The 15,068-nt window shown below is 34.8% G+C and overlaps 1 protein-coding gene across 1 annotated transcript in view; it reads left to right on the top strand.

Annotated features, from left to right (window-relative positions):
• Window positions 1-368: 368 nt before the first annotated feature.
• The window catches only part of LOC113227068 (O-acyltransferase like protein-like), a 27,918-nt gene continuing 13,218 nt past the window's right edge, over window positions 369-15,068 (top strand). The window contains exons 1-11 of the mRNA XM_026459942.1: window positions 369-525; window positions 2,421-2,709; window positions 5,708-5,893; window positions 8,326-8,405; window positions 11,176-11,369; window positions 11,648-11,762; window positions 12,009-12,229; window positions 12,463-12,656; window positions 12,891-13,026; window positions 13,916-14,102; window positions 14,574-14,716. Of these exons, the coding sequence (XP_026315727.1) occupies window positions 369-525; window positions 2,421-2,709; window positions 5,708-5,893; window positions 8,326-8,405; window positions 11,176-11,369; window positions 11,648-11,762; window positions 12,009-12,229; window positions 12,463-12,656; window positions 12,891-13,026; window positions 13,916-14,102; window positions 14,574-14,716 (1,902 nt within the window). The remainder of the gene's footprint in view (window positions 526-2,420; window positions 2,710-5,707; window positions 5,894-8,325; window positions 8,406-11,175; window positions 11,370-11,647; window positions 11,763-12,008; window positions 12,230-12,462; window positions 12,657-12,890; window positions 13,027-13,915; window positions 14,103-14,573; window positions 14,717-15,068) is intronic.

The following is a 15,068-nucleotide window of genomic DNA, read 5'->3' as shown; positions in this document are numbered from 1 at the left end:
TACATATGCGATGCGTTATTTGGCGTATGTTTTTCCCCTAGTCGTTTCAGCTATCTTTATGCAGAAGTACCATTGATTATTGCAATTATCAAACCGCTACATCAAAACTGTTTGCTGATTAGATATGACCTAATTGGTCAATGTGGTTTCTGTAGTTGTTCGTATACACACGTTAAGTATAGATTTTATTTGGCAAATGCCTGCACTTATATTATTCGCGTTTTTATAACAAATATTCGCGATGTGAAAAATAACTATAATAAAAACAATTGTTTAAAAGTACATTCGTATTTATGATTTGTGCATCAGTTATAGTGAAATTCATAAATATGAATTCAAATATATTTAAGTTTGCTCTTTTATGTGCTATGTGTATGAACTTCACAAATGGCCATCTGGAGTTGGATTGGGAGCCAAAGAATCCACCATTTGATTCTCAGTTTTACGAAGATCTGTTAAATCCGGAATTGTGTCAGAAACAATTATTATACATTCTTGCCAATGATCCTTCGCTTTTAACACAATGTAAGTCTACGAATGTTTATTTTTTCGAAAACTTCCTTCATCATAGCCATTTCCTACAGAAAATTTATATAAAAACTTTTATTACGGTGTAATAACTTGTGAAAGTCAAATTTGTGAAAGATTTTCAAAATGGAATTTGTTTCGTGAATAGTGAATAAATTTAAATTAAGAAAACCCCCGATACAGAATAGTGGGCCCCAAAATATCAATAAAGTCATCATCTCTGTAAGCCAATAACTCATCGAGCCCGATTTAATGAGGCCCTAACACGATAGTTCTACTGTAAATAATTGTGGAATTGAGTAGTCAGCAGGCTGTTCTGGTTGCAGAATCAGAGTTACCTTATTATTGTAACGCCATCGGGTTTCAAATCTCGGTTAGAATGATTTCAAAGGAAAAAGACCGCTTTGAAATCAGTCCAACCGTTTGGGAGCTACGATGCCATAGACGGACATATAGATAGCCAAACATATAAATACACAGACACAGGCTTCAAACAAAAGCCTGAAACAACACTCATTCAAGAGTCATTAGTCTGTCTTTTTGAACACGGAGTAAAATGACATTTGTAAGGTTGCCAGTTTTCATAAAATTTTAAATAGTCATGTAGTTGTTGTCGATAGTTTTATCGACAGATTGTAAAAAAAGATAAAATTTTGCCACAAATGACTGTATTGTGACTAATACGACGTTCTAATGATTACTCCTGCGCCTCAGTAGCGAGATCACTAACTAGCTTCATATGGACTGCTTTAGTCGTGAAGCAAACAAAGAGTGCAACATACCCCTTAGTTATAATGGTTTTCTAATACGCAATACCTTTAAATAAAATGGTCCGCAAAAATCATTACTAATTGCAATATTGCCTTCTTTATTCTTATTTTGACAGTTGTCATACTAGTATCGAGATAAATTTTTATTCATTATATACATTTTGACAAGAATAGCCGAATTTTATTATCTATATTGAATTAAAATGAAAAACTTCAAAATATGTCTCCTCTTTGTATTTTTCATAAATTTAGTTCTAAATGCACTGTACGTATGTGATGATTAGATGAATAATGGATAGGGGATGATTCAAATGAAATAAATTCAGCTATTTATTTTATAAGCGTGACCAATATCAGTCGATAGTCGATAGAATATATTTTATCGACTGCAATTACTAGCTGCTCGCAAGCGGGCAACACTTTTGCGCAGTAAACTGTCATTTTACTCCGTTTTCAAAAAAGACAGACTATAATTCCATGTATTTATATGGACACCAACACATCGTATGTGGTAGTCCATGTAAATACACGGAATTAAACATGTCGCGTTCCCAACCCGCACCCGCTCTCTGTGTTTCATGCTTTATTACTTTCCTCTTTTTGCGTCGGGGGCTAAGATTAGGATGTGTGTTTATAGAAATGTTACATTCTTTTATAGCTGTCTGACTGAAATGTGCCGAACCGACAGTGCTTTACTAACATCAGAATCTGGAGGTTACATAGACGTTTTCGACAACAGTTACTTCGACTCGTCTTCTCATAATATTGTCAAAATTATATCTGTGTTAGTCTTTATTCGTATTGGTTTTAAGTTTGTAATCTCACTTTTCCCTTTTTTAAATCCTTACGCAGAATATGTTTACACTTTGCATAACAACGCTGTATGTAGGTACAAGTATTAGGTGATTCTAGATTGTCTTTAAATTGTATCTCAAACATGTTCCATTGAATGTAACCTGTTACACAGTAGGAGTAATAAATAAAAGACACTGCGATGAAACGCGTGAAAAAAAGAATTACATATCGCATAAAACGACTGAAAAACAGTTTTGGGGTTAATGACATTAACTAAACGACTGATGTCTCGGATACGCTTAATATAAATGTATTATTTTTCGACAGTTATTGACTCAGGATTGAGGATCCCCAGGGGAATTACACTAGGCAATTTAGAAGACTGGGGAAACTACCACCAATGTCTTGGGATCAGGAAAGAAACGGACGATTCAACTATTGAAGGAAAGTTTTGCTTCATTGACGTTCCTGCCGGTGAAAATAATCAACTCGCCGTACCTGAACTACCAGATTGGGCTGACTTTAATCCAATTAAACTTAAGGTCAATAATGACACTGTTAAAGATATCAAACGATACAATGAAGATATCAAAGCGATGTTTGGATCGAAAGAAAGGCAAGTTATTAAAATAATTTATTCTTTTACGTAGGGAACATATTCAAAGTGTTTGTTTACAAAAATTACGTCATCATTAGCATTATCAAGTTATGATAATAAATTCCAAAAGACAGTAGGATATAAATCAATATAAACTTTGATAAAAACCAATTACATATTTCAGCAAATTTCAAACAAATAGTTCTATGTATCGCGAAATCAGAGGAATTAATCTCTCACTATCTATCATTAATTGTACAACTATCGAGTTCTAAGGTTTTCGCTATTGTTATACATAGGAAATGAAACTATTTCTCCGCATCTAAATCGTGTATATTTGTTTTTATAGGCAAAACGACATTTCAGGCACTTTCCAGGTACCATGGTCACGGTTGATTGTCACCCGTGTAAACCGTGACAACTAGTCCACTTTAAAGTTTAAAATAACTATCAGTATGATTTACAGATAATATTTGGACTACAGTCCCATTTAAAAAGTGGTTTTTATTATTTTTTTATCAATGACATTATAGTGATTGTCGAATCCTATTTTGTATTACGTATTTGAAGTGTGATTGGTATACCTACATACCAGTAGATAATAATGTTCTTCCTAGAATTCCTAAAAGTGTAAGTAGTGGGTTAATACCATTCTTCGGTTTCATTTCCTTTAAAGTCGTTAAATGGTTATTTCTTTTACTTAAAATGTTTGTATGTAATTGGAATTAGTACGTTTTACTACAAACCATGTAGCTAATATTTTGATGTGAGGTTGAGGGAATTTGATTCTTATTCCCTGGGTAGACAATTGAATTTTGCAGTATATGTTTAGTACCAGTTTAGCTCCTTGTGATACAGTTCGTCTACCTATTTCTACCGCCAACCAGTAATGTGAGCACCATTGTGTTCCGGTTTTGAAGGATAAGGGCGTGTCTTCAGATCTTTGTGATGTAAAGCTCTGAGTGGCACTGCAACTGTTATGGACAAGCGTGTTGCTTACCACCAAGCTCACGACTCGTTCGTCCCGTAACTTGGTATCATGAACAAATGTCTTATTTTAATTGTTTCCAAAGAACATTCTAATTTACGGTACCTACGTTCCTCTAATGAAAAATCTGAAGTACCAATTAATGTGTTTTAGTTTGAAAGAGTTGTAACCCTAACTAGTCGTCCAGGAACCAGGATCACGGCAGTAAAACAGAAAACTTCCGGTCCACAAATTTATTTAACGAAGTAAAGTAAAACGAAAGGTAAAGTAAAAAAACCTTATCGGGTTGTATTATGTTGAATTACAAATGTTGGATAGACTGGTATTCGCGCATTATGGTCGATACAAGATGTACATTGATTGTATTATGATTAAACTTGAAAAGAACTTAACAAAAAGAGACCATGGTACGAAGCAAAAATGAAAAAGTGAAGGAAGATGGAACAATTCAAATTTAAAATTTAAATACAAGCAAAAGAAAAAATTATACGATGCAAAAAGGTGAGATAACGGTGTAAGGAGGTCACACCGCCCCAAGTTTATTCTAATTTCCATAAATAATTAATAATAAATTTAATTTAATAGAAATTCATACTGTTAAAACAAAAAAACATAATTTGTTAAACATAAGTAGCGTAATTTGGAGTTCTTTGGAAAAACTAAAAATAAGATAGTTCATTAATAACTTTTGTAACTATTGTAAAAAATAGGGTGGTTTGCATTTATATTAGAGGTAACTGGTTTATGACTTTATCGTCTCAGCCAGCCGTGACCATGGTACTCGTAAAGGGCCCGAAACGTTGGCTTGTTTTTAATTGTTGGCAATAGAGCTCCTTGTGAAAGAGTTCGTCCAGGGAAGTACTGTCACATTATTTATTTCTGTCACCCAGCAGGAACGTGAGCATAGCTGCGTTCCGGTTTGGAAGGGTAAGGGTGCTGGTGAAATTACAAGCACATGGGACTTGTCAACTTATGTCTCAGGGTGACGGGCGCAATGGTAGTGACCCTCAGGTTTTTGCTAGTTAAAGCTCTGAGTGGCACTGCAACTGTTATGGATAAGCGTGTCGCTTATCACCAGGTGCACGACTTGTTCGTCCCGTCACTTGGTATTATATAAAAAAAGATCCGAAACAAATTGTTTATGTGTAACAATAACGAAATGAAACTGTTTTTCCGGATTTAAATCGCGTATATTTGTTTTTTCAAACAAACCAACGTTTCGGCCCTTTATAGGTCCCATGGTCACGGTTGACTAGTATTCCGTGACCATTTAAATATGGAAAAACAGTTTCATTTCCTATGTGTAACAATCGCGAAAATCTAAGAACTCGATATGAAACACAATGTATTCGTTTTATTTTCTACGTTTCATTCTAATTTATTTTGCAAGATTCACAATTATGTTATTTTTATATTAAGTCATTTTATTACTTAGAAGGTGGCTTAGAATATGAAGAAATAGGTAGCATTATGGTTAAACTATCCTACCTTCCGGAAGGAGAACCCCAACGAATTGTTTGTACTATCAGCGAAGTTGAAACTTTCATAGTTTCAAAGCAGTTTTGTTTGCAAGCGGAGATTATATTTAGTCCTGTTCCTTATTTTGTTAATTATTTTTTTATTTAAATATTATAATAGGTATATTAAAATATTATCTGGCCCTCTAACGCCGCTGGCAAACGTTGCTTGCAGGCAAATTTAACCCTTTCAGGTAACGCGTCGACTTTGCCTATAGCACAAAATATTTCCTTTCAACTTCAACATATTATCGACGCTGCCTGTCCATGTATTGGTATTTTAAATACGTTAGTATTCCATGATTACAGACGTTAGACGTTGCTTTCCATGCAACACATTGTGGTGATCTTTTTTGCATGGCCTGGCAACTGACAGGCGCGGACTGAGAGATGGTGGATTCGTTATTTTTGTTTACCTGATTATGTCACTAGTTCCTAATTGACCAGTCTAGAAAAAAAAACCTCTGATTTTCTCTTCTCACGTAATAATTACTTAAATATATTTTTGCAGTTCCAAAACAGTTGACCAAAACTCGACAATGGCATTCAAACTGGCTGTGTGTGTTCCAAAGCCATGTACAACACAGGAAGTTATGGACGGCATTTACGGCTTTACTGGCATTTATTTTCAATATAATGATCGATACTGTCGAGTTAAACATGATAAACTTTGGGCTCCAGCTGATTATGTTATGATGTAAGTTCAGTTATATTTAGTTAAACATGGTTCAATGTACATAGTCGTACGACTCAAGACAATATGAAGAGATATGAAAAAAGGAAAAGTTCTTAAGTCGACTGCATTTTTTTTTTGTATGTACATTACGCGATAACTCCGGCTTTTGTAAACCGATTTTGATGATTTTTTTTGTTGGAAAAAGGGTATCAGTATTGCTTCCAATTGAATTTGAAGCAAATATTCTATCTCTAAGTGTGTCAAACTAGGGGATGAATCCGGTATCGCGCACTTTCCGGTAACCAAAAAAACTTGGCAATTATATGTAATTCCTCGAACTTTTGAGGTCAGTTTTTTTAGTAGTCTGTACTGAGTTTATTCTACTCCTGTAGTTTAATCTGTCAATTATAATTTCATGAACCATATGAAGGAGGTGCTTATTTCAGTTCTGAAAATTTTTTATGAGTTTCAAAAAAGAACTGGCGAAATGGCGGCAAAAAAAAACTTTTTTAATACAGTTGTTCAAAACGTGGTATTTTTCGTACTACAATGTGTGCTTTGTGACGTAAGTCTCATCATCATCATCTTATTTGTTTAAATTGCATAGTTATTTTATAAAACAACAGGTTACATTTAAAAATACTAAAATATTTTCCATAAAGATGGCTGAATGAGTATTAACAATGACCGAAGGTGAGTGCTACGTGAGACCGCTGCGCGCCGCGCCACTAAAATAGTAATTTTAATGTGGCTGAATACTGGCAACAGTTGCCATTATACTCCGAATTTTTATCAGACAAAGAAATAAAATGAGTTTTTTTAAATACTGTTTTATTTTACTTTCAATGTAGTTTTTTCGCAAATGTATTAAAAAACGTCGTTTGATACACGTGCGGGTTTGTCATTTTCACTTGTCTCGAGTCTTGCAAGATGCCTCGTGGCTCATGGATAATGACTAACTTTCCGCACTTGTATCAAAAATAACTATTCTCGCGCATGTCACACCGTATAGAGAGTTTATGATAGCTATGTGTGTACATAAAGTATTGTATGCAACCATTATTTATGGGCCTTAAAATGTCGCACCTATTACGTAGGTACTTTAGGTAAACACGACTTGATTTTAAGAACCCTCATTATGCAGCGATTGCATAAATAACTTTTACATGCACGAAATAAATTAAAATACTGTTTACTAAAGTCCGAGCTTCGGAGCTATTACATTTTTACGTAAATTGCCAACTGCATGGTCAGTTCCATTCAAATGTATTGTTTATAATTCTCTCGCCAGTTCGGCAGATACTGTAATAAAAAATTTACCTTACCCGTTCAGATCTCTTTAGCTGTTACGCTAAAGATATTCTATACCTCAACGGATGTTATTCTTGTAAGTATGTCCGTGTCAGAGCATAATAACCGTTTGTTAAATCAATTAAAAGTTTACCTTAACAGTTTGGATTTTAGGTTCATATTTGAAATGACATTTTACGGGATTAAAAAGTTTCTCAATAATAATGCTACTCACCTGTTTTCGAAAAACTTGAATGACTCCGGATTGAATTTTGGAAAGTATTGTCTAGTATGAAAACTGCTGTCGTGTGATTCTGTGTTTACCAGAGTAAATAAATAGCGATCAGAATTAATGTCTTGAAAGACATAATAATAATAATAACACACATACTCAACATAGCCCCGCACTAGGGAAACCCTTTGTCGCGGGTGCCATGGACACACACATAGACAACCACAAATTAGACCCAAACTCACGAGAGAAATAAATGTAGGCCATACAAATATTTCTCCCGGCCCAGGAATCGAACCTGAGACCTCTGCGTGGCAGTCCGTAGTAACCGTGGTAATCGTGGTAACCGTACGGCCACAGAGGCAGTTTAGACAAGTAACATAAAACATAGACAAGTAACTATCAAGAGTAGTAGAATCGTCAAGTTTGGTCAAACTCCTTTCATATGGTACACGAAAGCAGCCTTCTCAACGACGTATATGTGAGCGAGTACCTTGTGGTGAAAGAATTAGCCAAGTGTGTGCCAAAGATACGACAAGAAGAAATGCAAGCTTATCAATTGCTTTTTGCTTGTGTTGATTGTAATAATTGATTTTAAGAGTTTCGTGGTTATTTACTAAATGATTACAGGTTTCTTACCACGGTATGATTTCTTTTTATTTTCCCAATACTTCGGAACGTTCTAGCCTAGACATAAACGCAAAAATGGTTCGGAAAAAAGTGAGTGACAATGGTAATGCCACAAGTAGCCGTGGTCAGTGAAGGGGGATACAGATATGTCTCTTCTTAAAGTTATGATCAGCCACTGATAGACAACCCGTGACCATGGAGCGTTCTGAAATATCGGGAAAATAAAAAGAAACCATACCGTGGTAAGAAACCTGTAATTACTGATAACAATTTTGTCTTCGATACTCTATTTCTTTTTCAGCTCAATATTTTCACTATTGGGATTACTTACATTGTTAAGTACGAGCTACGATATCTGGGAATCGATATATTTAAAACCTGGTAAGTCTCTTGTCACCATTGTTTATTAAATAATATCTGTCCCGAATCAAGCAAAAAATTGTTAACATTGTATTACTTAGAAAAAATTAGAAAATATATTTTTAATTGCACGCATTTTTGTGGAGCAAAACAGATAGGAATCCTGTCTGTGTGCGTTTTTTATCACTGCTCAGATTGAAATGGCGTCTTCGGTCGAAAATTACTCACAAACCTTACCCAGTTTATACTTATCAACTGTGAACTGGCATTCGGTACTATCTCAGTTTTAACAACTTTACAGGACGAAGATAAAAATTATTTGCGTTTTTATATAGCATCTGGTTTATTAAATAAAAATACGTGGTTTTTAAATATTTTTATTACACATGTATGTATATACATTACGCATTTTTATTTAATAAACCAGATGCTATATAAATGATTTTTTCTTCATCCTGTAAAGTTGTCGAAATTGAGATAGTACCGGTTGACAGTTTACAGTCGCTATGTATCTAATTGCGTAGTTAAAACATCACAATTGCCTATTGCTTGTGTATCTGGCGTCCAGCCAGTGCGCAGTGAGTGTGAAGGCGATACGACTGCATCTAAACGGCTTTAGTCTACAATTCGACTACTATTTTGCAATTCCGGTGTAGTCGAAATGCGGCTCGACTATGCCCTTATTTCGCCGATTATGCGTTAGAAATCCATACTATTAAATCAAATACATAGTAAAGTTAATGACAGAATATCGATCCAATAACGATCATAATACACTAATTTATAAGATTTCTTTCATTGTAACGCATTAGACGATTCCATCATATAGATAACATTGATATCATTGCGATATACTAGAAGTACCTTATGTGATATACGTTCGCAATTGTGCACGTAGGTATACATGTTATTGCTGTTTTAAAAAGTAAGTCCGCGTTTGATCTTTATGGAAAGTGACGATGAGGTCGACGATGGAGCATACGCATCTAAATAATGCTTACTCTTTCTCGCCTTGAAAATGCCCAAGTTATAGCGTTTAGGAAACAAGTCTGCAGACGGGAAATGCCACTCCACAGCCGTATAAATGTGGAAGGGAAATGCTTCGTTCAAATCTTTGCAATATCCACAACATAGGTGTGGAACGGGCTAACAGGAATGGATGTGTTCCAGTTATCCCACTAATCTATCATCACAACTAAACAAATGCGCAATACCGTTGGTCACTTCAAAGTCAAAGTCAAAGTCAAAGATTATTTATTCCATAGGTAAAATAAATTTACACTTGAAAATGTCACATTTAAGCTACTGCTCGTTCACTACGCTGACCTCCCTGAGAAGAACGAGCAAGAAACTCTAGGGATTGCTCTTTTCAAATAAACTTAAATGCTTTGGAATACACTTTGAATCAAATTTGTGTGGATTCTGGAGCCATGTCGTCTTTCCATACATCTTTATCTAACACGTAGTCTTCAATTTTGTAATATGATTTTTCGATCAAAATATTTTTAATGTAGTTTTTAAACTTAGGAAATGATAAACTTAATATATGCTCCGGAATCTTATTGTAAAAACGTATACAGTTCCCCATAAAAGAGTTGTTTACCTTGGTTAAACGAAATCGTGGTACCATGAGTTTGGACTTAGCTCTAAGGTTAATATTATGGATATCTTCTTTCTTATTGAAATTATGTATATTTTTATGGGCATATAAAATATTTGAGTAAATGTACTGTGATGCCACAGTCATGATACCAGTCTCCTTAAACTTTTATCTGAGAGATACCCGAGAGCCTAGACGGTACACAGACCGAATCGCTCGTTTTTGCAATACAAATATGGTTTGAATATCTGCCGACTGCACATGAGAATCCCATAGGACATTATACTATGGAAGTAACTAAAGTAAACTAGTCTAGCAGTACTAACATCGGTAAGCTCACGTATTCTGCGGACTGCGTATGCAGCGGAGCTTAATCTGCTGGCCAGAGACGATATATGTGGAAACCACTGAAGTTTACTATCTAAGGTCACTCCCAAGAAGACTGCTTTATTAACAAGGTCTAACTTTTCTCCGTTTATTTCTATGCTTGGACTAGTCGATTTTACGTTAGGTAATTCAAATTTAACACATTTTGTCTTCTTGGCATTAAGCAATAAATTGTTAGCATTAAACCAATAAACTACCTTAGAGAGGGTATCATTAATACGGTCATAGTTAATGTCATGTCTGTCTGTTTTAAAAATCAAGGATGTGTCATCAGCAAACAACACTATTTCGCAATGGTCCTTAACAAAGAATGGCAGATCATTAATATAAATCAGAAATAAGAAAGGTCCAAGTATTGAGCCCTGCGGAACACCCATTTTTACTGGAGAACCCACAGAAGTCACTCCATTTATGTCTACTTTCTGAATTCTACCGTTGAGATATGACGAGACAAGTTTCGACGCCTTGCCATTTACACCGTAATGTTCCAGCTTCCTAATAAGAGTATTCTGATCAACGCAATCAAATGCCTTTGAGAGGTCACAGAAAACACCAATAGCGTTCTGGGACCTTTCCCAAGCAACAAAGATGTGTTTTAGTAACGCTACCCCCGCATCGCTAGTCGATCTACCACTAGTAAACCCGTATTGTTCACTATGAAAAATATGATTCCTACCGAACTAGGACAGTAATTGAGTTAGCATAAACTTTTCGAATATTTTACTTTACTTTTCGTCACTGTGTTCATTTATTTAAAAAAAAAGTATTACCTTTTGTGAAAACATTAATTAATTTCTGTTTCAGTCACAACGCTATTGATCATCAAGCCCAAACTATTTTCAGTTTATACAAATACTCGACAATTACTCACATTTACTTCAAACTCTGATACTGTAGAATGTTTGGATGGAATAAGAAGTATTTCGATAATGTGGATTATCATTGGACATACATTCTTTTTGATGCCTCAGAAACAAAATTTGCTTTATTATCTAAATGTAAGTTGTTCTTTGTTACGCTGTTCTTAAAAGTTTATAAAACTGCACCAATCTCTATATTAGATTGCTTAAATGGAACAACGGTCTAACAAGCGTGAGGATAAGTGTAAGTACAAGAAGACATTGCTGTCATTTTTACTGCTGTTGATGAAAGAACTAAGATATATATTGATTTTATTCATTTTAACAACAAATTACAAAATGATGTTATACTGTTTACAATACCCTGGTTAATTTCAGTAACACCAATACTAACACTGTGACTATCTTTTTTATAGTATACGCTATCGATCAACTCACTATGGATTACAGCAGCCCCTATGGCTATGGATACCTTATTTATGCTAAGTGGATTATTGCTTGTTTATAAGACTGCCAACAACATGACTGGAAGTGAGTATGCGTATCTTTATATTGCAAAGTTAATAAGATCATTTATTATTTATGTTCTCATTGTTTTGACATTCACCGTCATCATGTCTATTATTTTCATCCAAACTTTCGGAATATTCCATATTAAGTACGCTATTCCTTTACGTATAATTTACGTGATTGTTTAGAATGTTTTGTTTTATGAAGAGATAACAATCTCTTATTCAAAGACTCGGCCATTATAATTGATTAGATTTTCATTTTCAGTGAAATTACTGAGGAGCCTTCATGTATTCTACCTTAATCGGCTATTAAAACTGTTTCCTCTATTAGCAACTGCAGTTCTTTTCCAAGCATCCATCTTTCACTGGATATCAGATGGCCCAGTTTGGGATGCTGTAGCCAACGCCACTCAAAACTGCCGATTATATTGGTGGACGACCTTGCTTTACGTGCAGAACTACATAAATGGCGTTGGAAACGGATTGGTCAGTATATAATTTATCTGAATTTTCTTGTACGTGTGCTATAGTACCAACTACTTCATATTTACTTAATATAACTAAAATAAAAAACAATAATTTTATAATTAGTTTAACTTTAGCTAGTAATTTGGGAATTGTCCACAGACGCTTTTGTATTATATTATTGTTTTATGCTATCTTAACAAATCGCTTACATAGTTTGAAGATTATATTATGGACAACGTATTTTATTACAGTGTCTTGGACATACGTGGTACCTAGCTGTTGATATGCAAATGTACCTTCTATCGCCGTTACTTCTCTTCTGGGTTTTAGGAAGAAGAAAAACTACCGCTTGGATTTCATTGAGTTGTGCTCTTATAGCTATTATAACTTCTTGCACTATATACGTTTTTATTAATAAGTTTCCTTCATCACTTTTTACTGTTAAGTAAGTATTAACTACATGTTTGTATGGACCTAATTACAAAACAAGAAAACCTATTTAGAGATAGTTCTACAAGTTTCACTTTATTTTCTCAATAGTGGTATAATCGTATTAGTTATTCTAACGTCCACAAACAAGTTGCTAAACGTTATATTAAGTACATTTTCAGCATTTGTATTTTTAATTATATGTATCATATTGGTCTGGGTATATGAAAATTGTGATCATTTATTTCAGTGATGGCATTACAAATCCTACATACGTGCAATTGTACTACTACAATACTCTAACCAGGGGTGCTGCTTTTGTTGTTGGAATGTTATTTGGTTACTTGTTGCATGTATATAGAGGAAAGCAAATGAGAATATCAAAGGTAAATTAAATTGTAATGATGAAATACAAAGATCTGATAGTCGACATTGTCTCACTGCTGGGGCCGCACTTGCGTCTATCGTCACGAAACTTCGCACAATTATCATCATATCGTATCAACATGCAGATACAACCACCCATAATCGACTATGTTCAGGCTGCGTACAAGTTTTTTCTCGAATGACGGAATATCGACGGGTTTTAGCGCGTTAAACATGCTGCGTGTTGTGTGATCGGCCTACTGTTATTCAATTTAGACTGTTTGTGTGTGTTTTAGATGATATTAAACAAATTTTTTAAACAATTTTTAAACAATTTTGAAGCTGAGCCAATTATAATGTGATCCAAAAAATGTTTACCATAAAGCCATAATTTAGCACAAATGTAGTAGTAAAGAAAGTCGTCGTTCATAGTCAATAGATCTGGAAATTGTATAGCGGCACTCTTGAATTACATGACAATTCGTTTAAAAGTAAGAAGCTGTTAATGTGACCGCAAAACATGCGAAGCTTCGATACAAATTGTTTCGAAGCGATAAACTCAAGTGCGGCCCCAGCATAAGCAAACGCGTTCCAACCACATGAAGTTTTTGGCTACACAGGTAGACAAAGTGTTCAAGTTGTTACTCTCCTTTAAAGATCCAACTCGAAACGTAGCTGTGTAAATATTAATAAAATTTAATTACGCATATACGAATGCCCAAACTTGCTTAGCCCCGAAAGCTACATTTTCTCTGCTTCAATTGTTTTAAAGTTCACTTTATTCATTCTGATCTTACTAATGCATGCGCGTGATATCATAACATGTCTTTAAATTCCTAAACTTGAAACGCGCAGCTAGTCAGTTTTCCATTTCTTTGCATGTCGACTATTATATTTAATTATTTTCAGGGTATTGCGGTACTTACCTGGATTGCTGCATTAGCTATAATAGCGACAATAGTATACTCTCATCACCCTATGAAAAGCACTAAATGGGATAACCGACCTGTTGACGGCCTTATCAATGCATTCTGTAGACCGTTGTGGACTTTCAGCTTGGGCTGCATGATTTTTGCTTGCCACTTTGGTTACGGCGGTAAGTTTTATTTTGTTTTGGTTTTATTGACCTATGTGGGATGTTACATTCTTAAGCATTGTTAATATTATATTGTCTTCTCTGAAAAGACATATTACGCACATAATCCACTACATTGCGTCTCTGCCGACTGTATTTATTCATTTAACATTTACCAACATTTCACTATTGCATTTCTGAATGTTTTGCATCTCGCTGACGCTAAAGGATAATATTGTGATGAAATCCGCAGTCAAAGAAGGTCTTTGGAAAACGTTAGAAGTTTCCAACCCGCATTAACAAACCGTGGCGATCTATAGGCTAAACTTTCAACTTTGAGGAGACCTGTACTCAGAAGTGGGACTTATGGTGTGTTCATGACGATTGTGATATTTTCTACATTACTTACATTTGCAAGACCGTGGCCGATAGCAAAAACAGAGTGCGCAGCTGCGTTGGTATTATAGCATATCACACGTTTTCAATTTTCAGGTCCAATAAATTGGATTCTATCTCTTCGAATGTGGAAGCTGCCATCCCGGTTATCATACGCGATGTATCTTTTCCATGTACCGATCATACTTATTGTCGCTAATAGTGGTGTCGCACCTATCTACTTTTCAGTTTCATCCACAGTAAGTACCTATTAACGTAATACAATTTGTGATATTGTATGATGCCATCAGCCAACGCAGCACATTATGCAACACAACAAAATTATTTTTACTTTAATTAGGACATTACTTTGTTGCACAGTTGAAACTCGGGCGCGTGGAACGGTAAATCTTAAGTCTTAGGGTGATTACTGCAGTGTGTCTTTTGTGACGTAAGCTTCAAAACAAATGTGTAAAAATGTGTTTCATCGTTTTACCAAATCGTATTATATTATCATATTATACATATGAAACTTGATGGATATGCTCTTCAAAGTAAATAAAGATAATGTAACGAAAAACGTTACATACCTCTTTTTTTTTACATAATCGG

The sequence above is a fragment of the Hyposmocoma kahamanoa genome, unplaced genomic scaffold (assembly GCF_003589595.1).
Source record: "Hyposmocoma kahamanoa isolate Upper Pololo Valley unplaced genomic scaffold, ASM358959v1 202, whole genome shotgun sequence".
Lineage (NCBI taxonomy): Eukaryota > Metazoa > Arthropoda > Insecta > Lepidoptera > Cosmopterigidae > Hyposmocoma > Hyposmocoma kahamanoa.
This window is presented reverse-complemented; position numbering and strand designations above follow the sequence as displayed.